The sequence below is a fragment of the Mustela putorius genome, unplaced genomic scaffold, assembly GCF_011764305.1.
Source record: "Mustela putorius furo isolate JIRA1106 unplaced genomic scaffold, ASM1176430v1.1 tig00003834_pilon_pilon_pilon, whole genome shotgun sequence".
In the NCBI taxonomy this organism is placed as follows: domain Eukaryota; kingdom Metazoa; phylum Chordata; class Mammalia; order Carnivora; family Mustelidae; genus Mustela; species Mustela putorius.
The window spans coordinates 115,163,533-115,186,194 of record NW_025421987.1 but is presented as its reverse complement, the minus strand read 5'-3'; the positions used below and the strand labels follow the sequence as shown (position 1 = coordinate 115,186,194).

Below are 22,662 nucleotides of genomic sequence, written 5' to 3'. Positions count from 1 at the left end.
CACTTTGAATACATCCCCACTCTCGCTCCATCTAAAATGCATGGAACCCATCACTCTACTCTAAAATGCCATCTAACAACGTCCAGCATTCCTGCCTAATACTTCCCAAGGCAATTATAGCCAACACCATCTTATTCCCTCCCCCACAATAACTCCACAGGACAAGTAATTCAATGCTTACATTAGGGGTGTGGCTTGCCTGAGTTACCCCAGCTGGCAAAGAAGCAGAGAGCCAAAACCAAAACCTAGAACATCTCGCTGGCACTCTCAAATATCTTGGGGTTCCTCCTTCTTAAAGTGCAAAGACTCGCTACTATTAAATGAATTCAGTCCAAAATTTTCTACTTGAAATTCAAGACTTTCTATCAGCTGGTTTCTTCTTTACCCAGACAGAGGTTCCTTCCCACCCCCACCCCCAACAATCCCTGTGTACTTGTTTTTCCTTTTTCTTTGATTTGGCTGATCTCTTTATTAAGACCAGTAGTTACCATTTAGCTCTGCTTTTAACTGAAACGGCAGATACCATTTTTCCAGCACTTCGACTATTCCAGACACCACACTAAACTAGCTAAGTGGATTATCTCATTTTATTATCAAAACAACACTTGACTACTAAAAGACACACCTAATTTAACACATCCGGAAAAAGGACTCTTGATGCTTGCCCACTTCTAGAACAGCTGCGCTGGAGGTCCTGACCAACTTTGTAAATGGAGCTACTATCCTTTCCATTGCTCAAACTAAAATCCTAGACCTTTGGCTCCTTTCTGTCTTTTGCTTACACCACCTCCCACAACAAATCCAGTTCTGTCACTTCTGCTATTTTCCCCCTCCACTACCATCACCCTCGTGCAAGCCTCCATCCGCCATCTACCCTGCTGCCATCTATACTGCCGTAACTTCAATTGGATCTCCTTCTCTTGCACACTTGACTCTCCTCAAAGCAGCCAAAGGGGATGCTTTAAGACCCAAATCTTTTCCAAATCCATCTGAAACAGCCCAGATGCCCAACAGCAGGTGAAGAGACAAACAAACCAGTACATCCGTACAGTGCAGTACCTCAGCAATAAAAGGAAATTAACCACTAAGGCATGCAGCATGGATGAATCTCAGACCACACTGAATGGAAGAACAGTGTGTAGTGTGTGGCATCATTTACGTGAAATTCTAGAGTATCGAAACTCATATATGGTGACACAAAGCAGATTAGTGGTTACTTCTAATTGAGAGGCATTTGAACAGCAAGGGGCAAAAGGAAACTTTCTATGGTGATTAAAATGCTCTGGGTCTTGATATGCATTCGGTAAAAACGAACAGAACTAGAAATCAAATCATTTCACCGTGTGAAAATTACACATACTCAGCCATCTAGCCCCATTTACCTCTCCCTTCATCTCCTGCGCTCCTCCCCTTGCCCCCATCTAGCCACAAGGGACACCTGGCCACCCTTGAGTATGCTAAGCCATTTCTACCCCCAAGTCTTTGCATTCCCCACCTGGCACCCTCTGCACACACATACAAATACATACACACACACACCCAATGGCTGGCTTTTTGTTATCATTCAGGCCTCAGACCAGGTCCCATCCACAGAGACACCTTTCTGGGCATGTATTGGAAGAACTCCCCAGGCACTCTCATTTACTTCTCTGTTTTCATTCTCTGTGTGGCATGTGGCACTTACTACTTTCTGTTATTTTCTTGTTTACTGTCTGCTTCTGCTACCAGAAGCAAGCTATGCAAGAGTAAAAACCCATCTGTTACTGTATCCCCAGCATCTAAATCAATGCCTGGCTCATGATACATGATATAACAGTTTGTTGAATGAATGGGTGAAGTTGACAATATCACGCTCTCCATTTTACAGCTACGAAATCTGAGGCTTGTAAAGGGTAAGTCATCTCCCCGTGCTCACACAGCGAGGAAGCAGCACATCAGTATTCAAACCCAGGCAGTCAGTTCTCTGGGTCCACGCTCCAAACCACTCTGATGTCTTGCTCCCTTCACTTCTGCTTCTCTGCAGTTTTACACCATTTGCTCCACTTGGGCTGAGCCTCTCTCCTACACCTCTACCTGCCCCAACTGATAAGGGGTTTTCTCTGTGTTGACTTCATGTTTGATCATTCGCTTAAATTTTTCTTTCCCTCTAGACCTGTCTCCCCAGGAAGATGAGGGGATCCTTGTGGCTTTCACTTCCTTTTGTCACTCACCACCCACCAGGGCAGAGCCTGGGCACAGGTACCTAACGAATACTCATGCTCCTGTGGAGGTGGGGTGAGTCAGGTAGTCCTGCGGGTATGTGCAAATCCTGGGTTACATGACTCACTTTGCTATTTCAAAGTAATGCTGACCTTGGCTTCCTTGGCATTCTGCCATCCAGTTTCAACACCAGCTTGTTAGAGCTAATGCAAATTAGAGCTGCCACCATCAGTCACTATGATACTACTCAGATCTCATCCCTGTACTTCTGGAATCTCTGGCATACCACAGAAGCCTCGTGGAAGGCTGCACAGGCTGACAGCATGCAATGATGGGGGCTTTCTAGGAGGGTGGAGAACTAATGGAAGCAACCCCATGTGTCCTGCCCCGAAGTCACTGAAGAGATTACTCAAAGCCTCCTCCTAAGGTCGGGTGGCATATCATTCCAAATGGATCATTACAGACATTATTCACACTTCTTTGCGAAATACATGCATTCATCTCCTGATTAAAAAAATAATAAGCCCTCTGTCTGGGTATCTGGGTAAAGAGAGAAGAACATATTAAAGAAAGCCCATGGTAACCTTTAGTTTAAGTGGGCAGGAAACCAACAAAAAATATAAATAGCAGTTAGCAAACATGTCTTTGTAAATGATTTTTTTTCTAGTTCACTAACACCATATAGGCTTTTAGAATATATGGTATGGCTTTTTTCTTACTTCATAGGTTTTTGGGATTTGGTTTTTTTAAGATTTGTTTATTTAGGGGCACCTGGCTTGCTCAGTCATTAAACATCTGCCTTTGGCTCAGGTCATGTTCCCAGGGTCCTGGGATCGAGCCCACCATCCGGCTCACTGCTCAGCGGAAAGCCAGCTTCTCCCTCATCCACTCCCACTGCCTGTGTTCCCTTTCTCGCTGTGCCTCCCTCCGTCAAATAAATAAATAAGATATTTTTTAATTTAATCTTTTTTTAAAAAAAAGAAGAAGATTTTGCTTATTTACTTGAGAGAGTGAGGAGTGAGAGCACTCGAGCACAAGCAGGGAAGGAGCAGGGGAAGAGGGAGAAACAGACTCCCCACTGAGCAGGGAGCCCAATGTGGGCTCAATCCTGATGGGGACAACAGATAGGATCATGACTGAGCCGGAAGCAGACATTTAACCAACTCAGCCACCCAGGCACCCCTCACTTCGTATGTTTTAACTCTGCTCGTCTCACAACACAACTCCCATGTAAGAATTTACTTTCAATTTGCAGAAGAAGAAATGGTGGTCAGAGAAGCTCACATCCTTCACTCAAGAGAAGGATCAAAGTAGGTGTGATGACTCCCCTTGCTCCATCTTGTCGAAATCCAGGCCATCAAACAAGTGCTGAAGGTCACCAGGTCTGTTGTAAGCTCAAAGGGAACTGCACTTAGCTCTGTAGGTAGAGTCAGAAGATGCTGTTCCAGCTCCAGACAGGGTGTGGGGGGTTGCCCTGCTCCTGGGACCACGTGGCTTTGGGCACATTACTAAACCTCTCTGAACCTCAGTTACTTTGTTTCTACAACACAATTTCCTCTCTTCCAATATCACAAAGCCTGTGAATATGAAATTATCCATTTATTCAACAAATATGTATTGAGTCCTACTATGTGCAAAGCACAGTCAGCGGACCTGGGACAGGAAGTAAACCAAAGTCCCTAGTGTCCCAAAGGAAACAATATGATTTCGCGTGCGCGCGCGTGCACGCGCGTGTGAGTGTGTGTGTGTGTGTATGATTTCCAAGTGTTGAAAAACGCAGTAAAGGAAAACAAATCAGGTAAACTTAAAGAGTGATGGGGAGCTGCTTTTTCTGAGAGGGGGTAGTCAGGAAAGCTTCTCTGAAAAGTTGGTATTTGAGAGCAGACCAGAACGAGGCTTGACAATAAGCCACACCAATGTGGAGAAGAAGCGTGTGCAGTGCAGGGGATATCAGCATATATAACTGAGTGTCAGAGATGAGAGCAATTCAATATTATACAGATTCAAGGGGCATCTGAGTGGCTCAGTCAGTTAAGCATCTGACTCTTGGTTTTGGCCCATATCATGATCTCAGGGTCCACATTGAGCTCCCCGCTCAGCAGAGTCTGCTTGAGATTCTCTCTCTCCCTCTTTTTTTTTTTTTTTTTTTTTAAAAGGTTTTATTTATTTATTTGACAGAGAGAGATCACAAGTAGGCAGAGAGGCAGGCAGAGAGAGAGAGAGAGAGGAAGCAGGCTCTCTGCTGAGCAGAGAGCCTGATGTGGGGCTCGATTCCAGGACTCTGGGATCATGACCTGAGCCGAAGGCAGAGGCTTTAACACACTGAGCCACCCAGGCACCCTCTCTCTCTCCCTCTTCCTCTCCCTCTTCCCCCACCCCTCCCCCTTGTGTGTGCACTCACTTGCTCTAAAAAAATAAATCTTTAAAAATATAGAAAGATTCAATTCTATTTCAATTGTGATGGAAAGTTAATTGTCATAAGGAATTTAGACAAGAGCTACCTAAGCAGAAATTTAAAGCAGCCCACGGTAATAAATGTAGAATAAATGGCAAGATAATGTAACATGTCCACGTACATGCACACACAAATTAAAAAGACAAAAATCCTGTTGTGTTAAATACATCAACTACAGAACAGATTACTTCATAAGTGGACAGTCCATATGATTCCGTTAAACAGTAAGTTTACATATTTCACAGGAGTTTTCAAAGAAGAGCTGTTATGCCAAAATTATGTTTTGAGTAAAAGAGTACATCTGTGTTCCTCACTGCCACTCCTGAAAAGAGATGGCTTCACAGGTCCGGGTACTGGGGATGTGAGGGGAAAGGGGGTGAAGGAAAATGCTCTCTTTCCTGCATCTCCATCCCATAGGCCAACACACAACACAACACAGAGATGTCAATGCCTACCAGAGTGTTAGGTGCTGGGCTGTAGCCAACCCTCTAGAAACTCTGCCACAGCTCCCAACACATATGGTTCTGCATGGCTTGCAGGATACGACAGATAATTCTAGACATCTTCCAGAACCAAGGCTGTCTGTGGCTGTGGGACAGCAGGGCTCCACACGTAGATTTACGAGTAAGGACTCACCAATACAGATTCCAGAGGCAAAGGAACTTTTCAGACTGGGCATTCCACCAGCTGTGACATCACAGGCCCCCAGCACCCACCTCCCTAGCCTTCTGCCCCTCCTCCGTCCCAGTGCTTATCTACAGCCATCCTTGGTTTCTTGTCCCCATTCCTGCCCTCATGGGTTCTTCCCTGTATTCCAAGACCTTGCACATATGCTAAATTCTAAAATATCAAATTCCCATCTTCTCCTTCAAAGATTTCATTAAAGTTCATTTTAGGAAGTTGTCCACATCCTAAGACTTCATTCCTGAAAATGGTTGGCGACTTTTAAACTCGTTTTTACATTAAGAACATGTCTTTACAAATTACTCTATGCAGTAACAGGGATGCAGCTCACAGACGCCATGTGAGTGACAAAAGCCAGATGCAAAAGAAGTCAGACCACATGATTCCATTTACGTCAAATTTCAGAAAAGCAAAAGTGATCTCTAATAATAACGAATAAGGGTTACCAGAGGTGAGAGGAGACAGCAGGGGGCCTGAGAGGTGCTGGAAATGCTCGACAGCTTTCTCTGAGTGGCAGCTGCATGGCCACGTGCCTATGTGAAAATTCACCAAGCTATATGCTTATGATATGAGCACATTACTGTCTGCATAATAAAATGAAGGAAAAAATGACTTTCCTTCAAATTGCGCTATAATAGTGCTTTGTGTACAGTTTCCCACGGAGCTGTTTTGGGACTTCTAGAAGTCCAAGAAAGCCAATTCCATACCTCTCTGGTACATCTAGCACCTTCCACAGCCTGGGTAGCCACCACTTTCATCTTCCTTCAATGAGGAATTCTAATGGGCCAGCACAGTGACCATTCTTGATTGTCAGCTTTAAAACAATCAAGGGCATGCATCTGTCTGCCCTAGGCCAGTAATAAAAAACGCTTATTTTGTCTGCTTTATGGCCTGCACAGTTTCAATGAACTAGAAAAGCCTTTGAACATACCTCGCAAAAGGACTAACAATAAAAGTCAAATGACAACCATGGAACGCCTGAACCGAAATCCTCTTTGTAAACCACTGAGAAGACCATCCCCTTCACCCCATGTGCAAGTTTGGAATGGGAATGCAATAATCGTGCACTGGATAGAAAATCGACTATGTGGCCCAGCTCTTCCCTGAGCAACCACTGCCCTTGAGGAAGCTGCTTAACCTCTTTGGGTCTTGGTTCTCTGCTAGTAAAATGACCTTCCTTACCTTCCTCTTGCCCCAGGTAGAAGAATCAAATGACACAAGGCACATAACACTGTGGCAAAACACCATCAACAAAACAGCTGATACCCGTGAAAAGTTTCCAAAAGCAAACTAAAACTAACGTAGGTGGGCTACCTGTATTCCTAGAACTCTCCCATACGCTAACCCACTCCATCCTCACAGTAAGTGGATGAGGCGGGCCCCGACTCCGACCTCACTTGCCGGACACTGTTTCGTGGCTGCCCGAAGGCACCTAGCACAGAGGGAGAAGGAGGAGGATTCTCCCAGTATGCTCAGGTAGCTGGCCAGTCAGCCCGCCTCCAGTGCTGCCACAGGTGCTTTGAGTTTGAATCAGATTAGGAGGAGGAAACCATTAAAAGTAAGAAACGGTTGACAAGCATTCCTAAATAACAACCTTCCTCTGCTGGAGCAGGGAGCGAACTAAATCAGAAGGCACTGAGCCTTGGAAATCCGGGTTTTATTGGCACTGCACAGAGTATCCAAATCTTTTATCTGAGAAGCAGATGTTCTGATCGTTCCAAGTTACCTCACATGAAACTGGGTATTTTACCCTCAATACTCCTTTATGATAGGTTAGACCTGGGGATTTACCTGACAGAAATAGAATTAAGTCCTACCTATGTGGACAGGTAATCAGGTTTAGACCTGCTCAGTGTTAAAAAAAAAAAAAAAAAAAGACAAAATAATCCACCCCCAAAAAATCAAAATCAAAACAACACACCAGCACTGCATCACCAAACGCTATTTGCAAGCACATGCTTCCGAAAACAAAACACTCCTCAGCAGATTTTTGTTCTCTTTTGCCCTGTAAACTACTTTCTCAATTACATAAAGCTGCAAATCGCAATCTGAAGGCTTTGCAGGCTTGAATTTCCATCTTCCCTGAAAGTTTATGAGGAAACAATTTAATTTGGTCATCTTTCTCTCCGGCTGTTTGTATTGCTCCTGCCAAATATTTTTCCTATGTGTGCCTGGCTCCACAATACCACAGCCTCTTCCAGAAGTCACCACACGTGAAATAGCTGTATGCTATAGATTTTTGTGGCTGAAGACCACTCTTTTAAAAACGTTGCATCTAAAAACCAAAACCAAAACAAAACAAAAAACCAAAAAATATATATATATATTGTATCTACACCCCTCCCTGTTTTGTGCTTTGCTGTAATCATACAGCATACATACTTACAAGTCTCCAAAAAGGTATTTTTAATTTGGTTTCTGCTTGCAAGCTGTGAATTGATACAAAGTATCACCTTAAAGAGGTGCCCAGGACAGAGGAAAGTTTTTAGGGAGACAGAAGAGTTGTAAGGCTAAACTGTAGTGATGGACACATAACTATGTACTTTAACTCAAAAGCATCTGACTGCACACTTACAGCTGGTGACTTTTATGATCTATAAATTATACCACAGTAAAGCTGTTTAGAAATATGACCCAGGATTCACAAAGTGACATTTTTCAGGTTTCAAGTGTTATGCAAATTAACCTTAAAAGCATTACTTTTTCCTATGTTGCAAATGTATTCACGGTATTATGGGTCAATACAGTTTTCCTCTAAAACAGGTTTTCTCAACTCTAGCACTACTGTCACTTGGGGCCAGATAACTGTTGCGCAGTCTGGCCTGTGCAGAGTGGGATACTTAGTAACATCCTGGGCCTCTATTCACTACTTGCCAGTAACACTCCTTCACCCACGTTGACAATGACCAAAAATGCCCCCGGACATCACCAAATATCCCCTGGGGAGTTGGGGATAAAAATAGCTTCTGGGTAAGATCCACTGCTCAAGATTTTGACAGTTGAAAAAGAAATTTGCTCTCTGGAGGAGTGACTGACAAATACAACGGTGTTGTGGGCTCTCCACGGTTTTAAGGCTTGCTCTAGTGCCCCATTCACCAGCTCCTAGCTGGTAGGCAGGTAATTTTTCTCTGCCTCTGTCCTCTGCATATTCTACAATCAGTGTTACTTTTAGATTATAAACCATTATTTTTTTTTAAGTGAAGCCTAATTTTATAGCCCGTGTCACACTTCAAGTATGGCATTCAGCCCAGAATCAAAGCAACTAGGTTCTCCATCAATGCTCTGTGGCCACTGACTGACAGACAATGCAGCAATTCCACTTACCCAGCATCAATCCAACACTTTTAGGTTCCAGGAACTTTGGAGGACCCTTTCTCTTTTAACTTCAAGGTTGAAGTTATAGTCTCCATTTTATAGAGGAAGTCATCAAGGCTCAGGGAAAAACTGAATGACTTGGCCCAGCCTCACACAGTGGCAGAGCTGAGATCTGAGATTCTCTAAATCCTACGTTCCTTCCTGACTTCTACATTAGCAGTGTATTCCCCACTCTGGACTGCCGTAGGGGCTTACCATGGGCCAGACACAAAGCTGGATGCCTCATACATATTAGCCCAGTTTAAATCCTCCCTGTTATGCAATGAGACAGTAGTATTATTCCTACTTTACACACAAGGAAATGGAGGCTGAGGCAAAGTTACTGTCCAAGGTCACACTGCTGGACATCCTGAAATCTAAACACAGAAGCACATGCTCTTGGTTACTATACCCTAGTACTTCCTTTCAGGTATAAATGGCCTATTTCATTAGGAAGAGTCAGTGGGGTTTTTAGTAGATAAATTATACTTAAATTCAAGGAGACTAAGATTTGGCCTACCCATCCATTTACTTGGGTTTTTTCTGTAACACTAAAAACCCAGTCCGGTGGACCCCTGTGAGATACCTAGAAATGTATAATGTTAAAGAATTCCCTCTACCCAATTGTCAAGAAGCAGTCAGGCTAAAATTTCACTACTACTCTCCTTAAGAACTAATAATTTCCTCAGTTTCCTCTTCTCTTGTTCATTTGCCCAGTCAAGAACCACAACACTTAGAATCCTTTCAGAGACAAACACATACCAAATAATCACACACTTAAAAATTGTGATAAAAGCACTAGGAAGGAAAAATAAGCACAAGGGGGTGCCAAACAATTTACAATGGGAGGGCTGGCCAGTCAGGTAAAGGAAATTCAAGGAATGTTACATGCGCAGGAAGAGTTAGGAATTAATTTGAAAGTGAGTCAAGAAGAGCTTTTAATCCCAGTAAACAGTATGTGCAAAGGCCCTGAGGTAGAAGGGAACCATGCTCACGAAGACTGAAAAGGAGCCAGACATAATAGTGGTCAGGCAATACAGGGCACTGTGGACCACAGCAAAGCGAAATGAAGGGTCCCAAGCAGAGGTATAACATAGTTAGATCTACATTTTTAATGATTACTCTGACTGGGTCACACAGAACCAAAGGGACTCTCTGAAGCAACCTTTGCCAGAACATAGTTCAAAGAACTCTACCCTGGATCCTGCAAAACAAGTTTGTTTGTTTCTTTCTTTCTTTTTTTTTTTTTTTCCTCTCCAGGGTGTGGCATACCACCAGAGCTGTGAACTAGCTCCCTCCTCCTTCTGTTTCATTTGTGAAGTTTAAAGGCCAGATCTTTTATCAGGTCTGGGACCTGTTTTTCTTTTAATAGCCCCCAATAAACTACTCATCTCTTTCCAGGTCCCTCCTCATTCTCTCACCTCTCTACTCCCCCCAATTTGCCAAGGGGACCATCAGTAACAAAAGGCAGAGGAATCTGTCCTTTTGGGGCTTTCTTAGGTGAAGGATAGAGACAAGCTGAGAAAGAACCACTCACACCCAACAAAGCAGTTTAATAAAGAAAAAGAAGGGGGGGAAAAAGGCAAATCAGAGAGAATGTCACTCCCCAGGTTAAAATTCCTGGATTCCACAATGCCTTCGTGGCCACACACATTGCCCCCCAACCTGGTGGCCTCTGCCAAGGCGGTATTAGCTCCTTCTGGCCCAGCTCCAAGCTTTCACAAGTGCTTTCAGTTTCTCCACTTCAAGAAGCTTCGCGTCACCCCACCCTGTGCTGCCAAGAGTCCTTAGCACCCGCTGACACTTCCTCCAGGAAGCCATTCCTACCCCACCCATGCTCCAGTCCAAGAACTGCTCTCCTCTGAGTTCTAACACCACCTTGAGAAAGCAGGTTTTTCCCCCCATCATTGTAAATGGTTCACTGCCCACCTCCCTGGGCCCGAAAACCCATACATGCCCACATGCACGCACACATACACATACACTCAGTAGCTCCAGAAAGACACATTCTGGGGGTCATAGTCCCAGCATCCAGCACAATGCCTGGCACCTAGTTGAGACTCCTCTAAATATTTAGTGAATGAATGAGCAAATGAAAACAGACACTTCCAGAGTCTCCCAGGACCAGAAAAAGAGGCCTCTGATGAGAAGTTTTCCCTTCCTGAAAGTTTGGTTGTTAATGTGAACAGGACCCTCAAGTCACAAATGTTAGAAAAGGGCCTAATATTTCACTCCTGGAAATCTGAAAGGATCAAAAATACCAATGCAGAGCACATAACACAGGCTCATGGTTTGGGGAACCAAAACTTCAGGGAAGTTTTCAGGTATTAAGGCAATAGCAGGCAGCTGGGAAAGAAAGTGTTATTCATGGGAACCCAATAAAAAGCCAGGACAGAAAAGCTGAACTGACAGTTCCTATGTGAGCCCATTCTGGCTGCGGAACGTCAGGTCCACCAAGGACCTGAGCTTATTTTCATTTGTGGGCACAGTTCTCCCTTCTGCCCACTGCACTCCAGGTCTTGCTATTAGTCTTAATGTCTTTTTATAACCACCTCTTGGCCCATCACCCTTCTTAGAAGTATACTCCCCTCTATCTTTTTCGCAGTCCTCCATAAATACCAACCATGTATTGCTCTCAGAGGAGGGCAGTGTGCTTTCTTGACCGAATTCGAAAGGGATTATAATATACTGCCCGGGTCTGAATTAGGGACTTGCTCCTTGAAGTGTGGTTACTGAACCAGCATCACATCTGCTGAGAGCTCATTAGAAATGCAGAATCTTGCCGGCCCCCCCACCCAGGCCTATAGATTCAGAATTAGAATTTTAACAGTTCCCCCAGGTGATTCCTATGCACCTTAAAGTTTGAAAAGCACTAGAGCTAGATCCTACATTTGTCCAACAAATATTTATTAAACCCATATAGCGTTAAGTACACGGTAGGCATTCAACATATAGGTGAGGATGTGAATGGTGTGGGGAAAAGGGTAAGCACAGACTTCTCCCGAGGTTGAGAGGCTCCAGTAAATACTAAAAACAGCTTCGCTTGGAAGAGAGGTTCCAGCAGGATTAATAATCTTTACATTAAAATTCAGAAGTGGCCCCTGGAGCTTAGTTGTGGGAATCTGGAATCTGGGAACTTGACCCTGTTTGCAGCAGGCCGGAGATACATGGGAGGTGTGTGAGTGAGTGTCTCTTCCCCGCCTCAGCCACAGGCCGCAGGAGCTGACAAGGCCAAGTCCCCGCCCCCCTCAGCTGTCACCCTGTCAAAACAAAGCCGCTGCTGACAGCGCAGGGCCAGCTTGCCCCGCGGCCTCGGCCAATCCTCTCACCCTGGGAGCACGGCGCCCACATCTGGATTTGCAGCTGAGGAGCTACGGGGGGCCGAGAGCTGGGACGCAAAGGGGATGGCAAGAAACGCGTGTCCTCAAACTGAGCAGTAGGGCCCGCCGCGCTGGGCTGTCACCTTGCCAAATCCTGTTTACACCTCGAGCAGCTGGGACAGCGTTTTAACTAAACAAGTAATAATACAATAATGACCGGGCTGTCACCGCGCGCAGCAGCGCCTCCGCCCTCAGCCCAAGGAGCCGGGAGCTCCTGGACCCTCGCCTCGGGCTGTGCCCACGTTCCCTCCCCGCGCGTTCCGCCCCTTCGAGCTCCCAAAGCGCTGGGAGTCCTGAAGCCTATTTCACTCTCACTCTTTCCACTCAGCTCCTCCCAATGGGACACGCGGAGAGGACGGGGAAAGAGGGGGCGCTCAGATACCCCAAAAGAGGTTTCCTTGGCCCTGGGGCGCTCTCCACTCAGCGCAGCTCCACTCTCTGAAAGGTGCCTCTGGCGAGCTCCTACAGAGCAACAAAGCCCCAGGGCAGCCTAGGAGCGCAGACGCAGAGGGGCAAGAATGAAAGGCTCCCGATCTCCGCGATCCCCTCCGTCCAACCCAACAGGACTCTGGTCCGAGAAGCAGCTAATTGGGCGCGGGCGACAGCAGCACTTCCGCGGTGCAGCGGCCCCAGGCGGGAGGAGGGAGGCGGGGACGGGGGCTGGAGGGGGAGGGGACGGGGGTCCCGCAGGCAGGGCCCTAGCCCCCCTGGGCGGCCGGGGAGCGGCGAGCGAGTACCTTGCAGGCGGAGTACACTCCGAGTTTCTCCAGTTTCTTGGCCCGCGGAGCCGAGCGCAGTTGCGCCTTCTTCACCGCGATCCGGGCCGAGCCGCCGCCTCCTGGTCCTTCGGCCGTGCCCGCCGCCGCCACTGCCGTCGCCGGTCCGCAGGCGCCCGAGCCCCCGGCGGCGGCGGCGCACGGGGAGCCCTGCGGCGGCGCGGGCGGCGGCACGGGGGGCTGCGGGGGCAGCGCCCCGAGCCCGGCCCCTGCCCCGGCCCCTGCCCCGCCGCCGCCCGGCCCGGCCCCTCCAGCCTCGGACATGCCGCCCCGGAGCACGGCAGGAGGCGCCGAGTGTCAGGCGCCGCCGCCGCCGCCGCCGCCGCCGCCAGGGTCTCCCTCTCGGGCTCTGGTCGCCGGGAGAGCGAGACCCTCCCCCCACGCCCTCCCGCCCCCTTCGCCCACCCCCCTCCCCGCCCCCGCCCTCCCCCGCGCGCGCCGCTCGCCGGGGCTCGCTCCGGCCGCGGCCCGCGCGCTGATGGTGGCGGCGGCGGCAGCTGCTCCCCCAGGAGGGAGGGGACTAGCGGCTCCGCTGCCGCTGCCGCCGCCGCCACTGCACACGCCCTCCCCCGGTTCTCCTCCCCGGGGCTCTACTCCGCGCCCCGGCCGCGGACATATTCCTGGGGGCTGCGGACTAGGGGTGCCGGGGGGTGCCAACCTCTCGGTGTACGTCGGGCCCGGACAGCCCCCCTCGGCCTCCTTCCCGCTGCCCGCGGGGTTTCTGCCCCCCACCCCCGCGCCTCGGCACCTAACGCTCGCCCGCCAGGGGGCGAGGCCAAGCTCTGGGTGAGGATGAGGGAGGGGGTGAGGGTGGGGGTAGGGGGCTGGAGCCCAGGCACCTGCTGGCCGCCTCCATCTCTGCAGCCCGCCCCCCCCCCCCCCCCCCCCCCCCGGCCGCAGCCGACCCCCGCTCTCCCGAAAGAGGCAGAGCCTCCCAGTTATTTGTTCTTCCACTCTATTCCACCCTCTCCGAACAGAGACAACTTCCTCCACCCTAGCGGGAGCCAGAGGAAAAAAAATATTTTTGAAAAGAACCCGTTCAAGCTAATCCTTTTCTTTGTTGCTAATTCACCAAAATAAAGGCGTAATGTTTTCTATTTCTCTTTTTGAATACTTTTCTGTGCAACTTTTTTTTTTTTTTAAATTAAGGACGCTTTCTTCCTACAACAATTTCTGGATCCCATCTGCTAGAGGAAAAAAAGAGGGACTGTTAATACTTTCTGTAATTTTTGTTTAAAAGCACTGGTTGTTAAAAAGAATGGCTGTCTAAAAGAACTATCAAAATGGAAATTATTCACAGTGGGAAAAGTTTGAATACAAAAAGTTTGTTAATAGGGCTCATCTCTGCATGGTGGGATTATAACCTTGTTTGTTTCGTTTATATAATGTTCCATAGTTTTCAAAATTGGTATCGCTAGTATTCGTATTACCCATGAAAAATTTAAGCAGCGTCCAAAAGAATGAGTGTTGATTGGGGCTTCACAGTTAAAAAAAAAAACAAAAAACAAAACTCGACTCAGCGTTTTCAACTATTGTTGAAAACTGTCGTTTTCATTGTTGACGACAATGAGGGGGGTGGTGTTTAGTAAGGTGGAGTGCACATTCCAGTTTGTTTTTGTTTTTTTTTGTTTTTTTTTTTTGAAAGTTGTGCACTCCTGGTCGGCCTTTCTAAAACAGTTTTTAAAAGCCCAGCGCTATTTCTCAGGACCCTTCACAAGTGCTGTGCTTTCGTAATATGAGTCATAATTTTTGTGTGATATGGGTCATAATGTGCGTATTATCAAATTCTTTGCATGCCATGTAGCTCTTAGCCATAGATGCCTTAAGGAATGTGCTTTTCCCTGGAAACATGCCCCTTGCAGTCCCAATTTTCCAGTTAATTTTCTCTCTTTTTTCCCCTCCCAGATTCTCTGTGTTCTTTTGAATGCAGAGTGATGTGTTAAAATGAAAAATAAAAAGTTTGTGTATCTAAACAGCAACATTAGACAGCTACAAAATGAAATAGCCTACCCCAAGTTGAGTCCAGCCTGAAGTCCAGACTCTGGTCAGGTTCCATCAGAACAGTCTCCTGAGAGATTGGTATGCTTCATTTAGGACTCCTCTCTCTCTCTCTACTGAGATTTTACAGATTATTAGCCATTCTCACCACACCAGGATGGGAATCTTAAAGGCTGTGATCCCCTGATCAAAGTCTAACATCATGATGGTAGCAGCTATTGATAGGGGTTTGGGTTCCACATGTAGGTGTTTGTCAAACTGGTGGGATGGTCCACTTGAGATCTGCACATTTTACTGGATATGAATACCCTCAAATATTTTTTTGAAAGTTGGTAATACTGAACTCCAGTTCATGGGGTTCATGCTGAAAGTTTAGGGGTACAGTGCACTATCATGGTATCTGCAACTTGCTTTGAGATGCATCAAAAAAGGTAAATTCAGGCAGCTGAATGGTTCAGTCAGTTGAGCTGGCTGCCTCTTGATTTGGGCTCAGGTCATTATCTCAGGTGGTGGGATCCAGCCCTGCAACCAGCTGTGCACTCAACTTGAGGATTCTTTCCCTCTCCCCCTGCCCCTCCCCCTGCATGTGCTCTCTCTTTCTAAAATAAATAAGTCTTTAAAAAATTTTTAAAAGATTATCTCTCTCCTTCTCCCTCTGCCCCTCCTACCCTCCTACCCTCTCTTAGAAAAAAAAAAAATTAGGGGCACCTGGGTGGCTCTGTCTGTTAAGCATCTGCCTTTGGCTCAGGTCATGATCCTGGGGGGTCTTGGGATGGAGCCCCACATAGGGCTCCCTGCTAAGCAGGGAATCAGGGAGTCTGCTTCTCCCTCTCATTCTGCCCCTCCTCCTCCTCTCCCTCCCCCTGCTCATGCTCACGTGCTCTCTCTCTCTCATTCTCTCTCTCCCAAAGAAATAAATATCTTTTTTAAAATTGGAAATAATTTTTTTAATTAAAAAAAAGACAAGGCATCTGTGAATGGACAAATAGGCAGATGAACGGATTAGGTGATAAAGTAATTCCATAAAATAATAATTGTATGTAGGTAGTGAGTGTAGGAGTGTTCACTGGGCAATTCTTTCAACTTTTCTGTTTGTTTGAAATTTTCCATAATAAAATGTTGGGGGAAAACCCTAGCTTCAATATTAACTCACCCATCACCTTCCCCCTGCACAGCTGGCCTCAGAATTCAGGAGGCAGGCAACTGTTCCAGGATATTTCGAAGCAGAAGAAAACAAACTCATTTCAGTCCACCCTGAAAACCATCACTGTCTGAATGGTGAATGGCTTGTGACATCAACTGAACATTATTTTTCATTATTTCCCTGCTCAGAGCACCCAGATGACACACTGCCTTAGGCTGCAGGCCCACAGTTTCAAGGCCTATTCAAATTGTGTTAAGAACACCAGGAAGGGACATTTCAAGGGCAAAGGATTCAGGAGGCTTGTTGCCTCTTCATCATCAGGCTGTTGTGAGCATTCGGTAAGTTACTGTGTGCAGTGCCCTTTTACAAAGTGAGTACCAAGAAAATAAAAGGCAATGTTTTGGTTTATAAAGTATTTAACACTGTGAAAGGCTTTCAATCTAAAATGGAACCAGAGAGGGGCGCCTGGCAGGCTCAGTTGGTAGAGTATGAGACTTGATCTCCAGGTTGTGAGTTTGAGGCCCATGTTAGGGATACACTTTACTCAATAAAATAAATAAGTAAAATAAAATGGAACTCAAGGATATGCAGTGGAGAATCTCCCACACGCATCCTCAAAAGAGCAGAACTTAAGAACAGAGGATGATTTCCTATAAATGCCTGATTTATAAAAGACAAAGACTTATCTCCGGACCAATGAACACGCACTGAGAATCTCTTCCCATCTTCAAGCCGATGAACTTTCCATCTTCAAGCTGCTTGGACTCTGGCTACACTTCCTTCTTGCCCATAAATACAGCCCACCCCAAGCCCTCAATGGAGTCACCTGTAACTTGCTACAGCATGTGTTTCCTGAATGGCAATTTTTTTGCTATTCCCAAAAAATTCAATTTCTGGTAATTTGAGCTTGCCTCAGTTTACCTCTTTATTGAAGTGAATACAATTTAGTTAGGAAATGAAGCCCAATTAGAAAATGAAGGGCTTGGGGAGTAGGAATTGTAGGGGGCAGTTTGACCACTGGAGTTTACTTCTGGCATATTAATACTATAGAATATTATTATGTTCCTGTTAAAAGAATGACCTTTATACAAATATAATAGCATAGCTAGATCTCCAAGAAGTATTGAATGAACCTTGTACAGTATAATACCACTCATATTAAAAACTGGAACACTGACAGGTAAGCCCAGTTTTGTATATGTTCAATAAGGACACGTAAAAATGTAAAAGCAAAAGCAACAGTCAGAAAGATACATGGCAAACTCTTAAATGTATTTATTTTTCACTGGGCATCCTTGAAAATGAAACTGATTTTTCTTGGGATGCCTGGGTGGCTCAATCGGTTTAGTGTCTGCCTTTGGCTCGGGTCATGATTCCAGTGTCCTGGGATGGAGTCCGGCATCAGGCTCCTGCTCCGCTGGGATCCTGCTTCTCCCTCTCCTTCTGCCCTATCCCCCTGCTCCAGCTCTCTTTCTCAATCTCTCACTCTAAAATAAATAAAATCTTTTAAAAATAAATAAATAAAAATAAAACTGATTCTTCTCATTTTTTTTAATCCCTAGTTCCTCACTCAAAGTTCTTATTAAGACTGGTAGTCATTTCTACCTATAAACTCTATGTTCCATCTATTCATATTTCTCTTCATGGCTATCATCTCTTGCCCAGACTACTAATAACAACTTCCTAACTGGTCTCTCCGCTTTTACCCTGGCTCTATCAGAATCCCCTCTTCAAAGGACGGAGTTTTAAAACTGTTAAGTACAAACCTGATCCCACAGTTCCCTGCCTGAAACCCTTTAATGGCTTTGCACAACTTTTAAAAAACAGTCTTGGGGATACCTGGGTGGCTCAGTCAGTTAAGCATCGCCTTCTGCTCAGGATCCCAGCGTTCTGGGATTGAGTCCCGCATGGGGCTCCCTGCTCAGCGGGGAGCCTGCTTCTTTCTCTGTCTGCAGGTCCCCCTGCTTGTTCTCTCTCTCTCTTTCCCTGTGACAAATACATAAATAAAATCTTTTAAAAAATAAAATACAGTCTCAATTTCACCATGTGATTGGCAAAACCCAACCTCTCCTAAGCCCTTCTCCCCAGCGATTGGCACACGCCTCCCAGCTCAGGAAGCTCTTTTCCTGCCACGGGCCACGGGGCTTTCCCATTGGCTCTGCTGCCTGATGCCCTCCCCCAGACAGCGCGGCTGGTCGCCGCATATCTAGTGTGACTCGCACAGACATAACTTCTCATCTGAGAAAGGCAAATTTTGTGACCATCTATTATTACTGCAACCCCCAGGACCTTTTGGCCATATTCTTTCCTACCAAGCCAACACGGCTTCTGTAAAGCACCAACAAGCGTGAAGGCACAGGGAGACTGAAACTGTCTCCGTGGAGGGCCTAGTCCCCACGGGCTGAGTCTGGGTCAGGTGGTATCTGAGTACCTTCGGCCTAGAGTGAGGCCAGTGGCTGGCATCCTTTCCGACACAGCCACCTGTTTTAGAGATAACAGCTTGATGATGACTGTAAAATAAAGTCATGTGAGGGACACCTTGGGGCAATGTCCCCCTGGAAAGAGTGGCTGTAATTAGTGGACATTTGTTCTAATAATCTCCAAAATAAAATTTTTCCTTTTAAGGAAAAATTACTGGAAAACAATTATAAAATAATTCCTAGGGTTCGGAGACATAAATTATTTTTGCCTAGTTTTCAAGCATTTATGCTATCAAATCCTCATTCCTCCAATGAGTCTTAGCCATGCCCCAAATACCATTGGTGCCAACTTACTCATTTTTATTTTTAATTGTTCCTAATAACAACTTTCCATATTTAATGTGAATAGGCCTAAATGTGTTTGACCAAGCATTGCCCTTATAAACAGAGGTCTTTCCCCATTGTCATTGTTTTTGTCTTAAATTTTGACACATATGTTTGTTTTTCAGCCTTTCTATTATTTACAACAAAGGTACAAAGTAAAAGAAATGAAGACGTCTTTCTTCTGAATTCAGGCTCATTGGCTGACTGCTTTTTTAGGGCAATATGTGAGTATCTATCTCTTTGAATAACTTGAAAATTATATTTAAAAAATCAAATTTTGGGGGTGCCTGGGTGGCTCAGTGGGTTGGGGCTTCTGCCTTCGGCTTGGGTTGTGATCCCAGGGTCCTTGGGATCAACCCCGCATTGGGCTCTCCGCTCAGCGGGGAGCCTGCTTCCTCCTCTTTCTCTGCCTGCCTCTCTGCCTACTTGTGATCTCTGTCTCTGTCAAGTAAATAAATAAATAAATCTTTGGGAAAAAAATCAAATTTGGGGGGAACCCAACACAGTCAGTAGAGCATGCAACTCTTGATCTCAGGTTTGTGAGTTTGAGCCCTATGGTTGGGACTATTAAAAAAAAAAAATCAAATTTTCAAAGAACCAAACTTTGGTATGACCTAAATTTTCTGTAACAATTTTCCATATCAGAATAGAGTTATTCCCTCACTTTCAGGAAGTTCACATTCCAACACTTCACCTTATGAAAGAACTAAGTTAGTGTGGTAATGGGCTTTTTAAAAATAAAACCAAAAAGCCTCTTCAGATTGTTTTCAGTTGGTGAAAACAGCTGCCGGGATATTTATTCTATTTTTTTTAGTAGACTTTAAAAAAAAAATCTTTTTTTTTTTTAAGATTTTATTTTTTTATTTATTTGACAGAGAGAGATAGTGAGAGCAGGAACACAAGCAGGGGGAGTGAGAGAGGGAGAAGCAAGCTTCCCGCCAAGCAGGGAGCCCAATGCATGGCTCCATCCCAGGACCCTGGGATCATAACCTGAGCTGAAGGCAGACACCCAATGACTGAGCCACCCAGGCATCCCTAAGATATAACATCTATTAAGTGTATTAATTGCAATGGTCCCACTCAGCGAATTTTTTATATGCATATACTTGGCCACTCACCATGAAGATTGAGATACGGAACACTCCCAACACCCGGAAAGCCTCTCTTTTGCCCCTTTCCAGTCAGTACCCTAAGGCAGTCATTATTCTGGCTTTATCATCATATATTAGTCTTGCCTATTCTTGAACTTCATATAGCTATAATCATATAGCATGGACTCTGGTTGTTAAGGCTCCTTTTTGAATACAGCTATATTTATGACATCATCATGTTGTTCCATGTAACCATATGTCACTTCTTTTTACTGTTGCATAGTATTCCATTATTTGAATATACTATAGCTTATCCTTTCTCCTATTGATAAACATTTCCAATTCTTTACTACTATGAATACAGTTGCTATGAATATTCTTTTGTTTGTTTGTTTGTTTTTAGAGATTTTATTCATTTTAGAGGGAGAAAGGAGCATGAGAGCAGGGGAGGGTCAGAGGGAGAGGCAGAAAGAATCTGAAGCAGACTCTGCACTGAGTGGAGAGCCCAGCATGGGTCTCAATCCCATAACCTTGAGATCATCACCTGAGCCGAAACCGAATCAGACCTTCAACCAGCTGAGCCACCTAAGTGCCTTTATATATTCTTACCACGCTTTTTTGTGCTCATATACACTCATTTCTCTTATACCTAGGAGTATGGTTTCTGGATCAAAGGGAAAGTGTACATTGAGCTTTAATACATGTTTCCAGTTTTCCAAAGTGGCTGTATCAGTTTATGCTCCCTGCAGTGTATGAAAATGACAGTGCTGCACGTACTCATCAAACTTCAGTATCATCAGTCTCTATTATTATTTTTTTTTTAGATTTTTATTTATTTGACAGAGAGAGACATAGTGAGAGAGGGAACACGGGCAGGAAGAGTAGGAGAGGAAGAAGCAGCCTCCCTGCTGAGCAGGGAGTCTGAAATGGGTCTCGGTCCCAGGACCCTGGGATCATTATTCCAGCCGAAGGCAGACGTTCAACGACTGGGCCACCCAGGTGCTCCTCATCAGTCTCTTTCATTTTCACCATTTTGGTGGTTGAAGAATGGTATCTTCTTGTGGTTTTTTATTTTTATGATTAACATAAAATTATTACTTGTTTCAGTCCTTGTGGCTTTAATTAGCATTTTCAACATGCATAATAATGTTGAGCACATTTTCCTTTGCTTATTGACATTTTGGATTTCCTCTTTTGTGAAATAAATGCCTGTTCTGTCTTTTACTCACTTAAAAATTAGTTTGTCTTTTTTATGATTTAGTAGATTTTTAATGTATATTTCTGATTTGAAGCCTTTGGTGGATATTTATGTTGCAAATATCTTCTTTTAGTCTGAGGCTTGATCTCTCACTCTCTCTCTTTTTTTTTTTAAGATTTTATTTATTTATTTGACAGGCAGAGATCACAAGTAGGCAGAAAGGCAGGCAGAGAAAGAGGGGGAAGCAGACTCCCTGCTGAGCAGAGAGCTCGATTCGGGCTCGATGCCAGGACCCTCAGATCATGACCCAAGCTGAAGGCAGAGGCTTAACCCACTGAGCCACCCAGGCGCCTGATCTCTCACTCTCTTAATACTATCCTTGATAAAGAGAGACTTATATTGGTCTGATTTATTAGTATTTTCTTCTTTTATGTTCCACGTAAAAACTCTTTGCCTAACCCAGTTAGTTCATGAGGATATTCTTCTAAGTGTTCTTTGAGTCTTTTTTTTTTTTTAAGATTTTATTTATTTATTTGACAGAGAGAGATCACAAGTAGGCAGAGAGTTAGGCAGAGAGAGAAGGGGAAGCAGGCTCCCCACTGAGCAGAGACACTGAGAACATGACCTGAGCCGAAGGCAGCAGCTTAATCCACTGAGCCACCCAGGCGCCCCTGTTCTTTGAATCTTAGAGAGAGAGAGCCCAAGCAGAGGGAGGAGCAAGCAGAGGGAGACACAGGCTCCCCCCCCCTGAGCAAAGTGGGACTCGATACCAGGACCCTAGCACGACCTGAGCTGAAGGCAGCTGCTTAACCAACTGAGCCCAAGTTTTATTTTTCTTACCTTTCACAGTTAAGTACTGTTGCATCTCAATCAGTTGCTGAGTATAGTGTAAGGTAGTGGGCAGCATTCCTTGTTGAATGTTTGGAGCAGGGGTGCCTTTACAGCATGACCTCATAGGTCCGTCATTATAGCAAGTTCACTGTAGTGCTTTTTGAAGAACAGTCTGGCACCCCGTTAAAGATTGCATGTTCTCTAGTTTTTATTTTATTAATATTTTATTTATTTATTTGACAGAGAGAGACAGAGCAAGAGCGGGAACACAACCAACACAAGCAGGGGGAGTGGGAGAGGGAGCAGCAGGCTTCCTACTGAGTAGGGAGCCCGATGCGGGGCTCGATCCCTGGACCATGGGATCATGACCTGAGCCAAAGGCAGACGCTTAACCAACTGAGCCATCCAGGCACCCCCCTGTTCTCTAGTTTTTAAAGCAGCATTTCCCCTGGCCTTAGGCAAGAGGCCTACTCTGAGACCCATAGTTTATAGCAACTCTCATGTCATAAACGCTCAAAAGCAGAGTGGTAGAGGGGAATCTCTGTCACTTGGTATGAGCTCTAGACAGGACAATCCTGTAAACCTAGATATTCATCTTTTTACCGAACTGTATTATGCTCTAAGGAGACACACTTCCTTGCCTTCCTTGTCTTAGATCCTCAGAACAGAAGGAACCTGGATCAGAATATTAAGAAGTTTTGAGTATGAGAGAGCATAGTTTGGAAATGCAGGGAGGATCAGAATGGCA

At 45.4% G+C, this 22,662-nt stretch overlaps 1 protein-coding gene across 8 annotated transcripts in view; it reads right to left on the bottom strand.

The window, feature by feature from the left end:
• KAT2B (lysine acetyltransferase 2B) overlaps positions 1-13,245 on the bottom strand; it is a 102,437-nt gene extending 89,192 nt beyond the window's left edge. For 3 of the 8 annotated variants that reach the window (XM_045088960.1, XM_045088957.1, XM_045088958.1), the window contains exon 1: positions 12,810-13,245. In XM_045088960.1, coding sequence (XP_044944895.1) covers positions 12,810-13,112 — 303 coding nt within the window. In that variant the 5' untranslated portion in view covers positions 13,113-13,245. Of the gene's footprint in view, positions 1-5,109; positions 5,541-12,809 lie in introns of those variants that run through there. The other 5 variants (XR_006609248.1, XM_045088959.1, XM_045088955.1 and 2 more) reach the window with 4 other exon arrangements.
• Between the last annotated feature and the right edge of the window lie 9,417 nt (positions 13,246-22,662).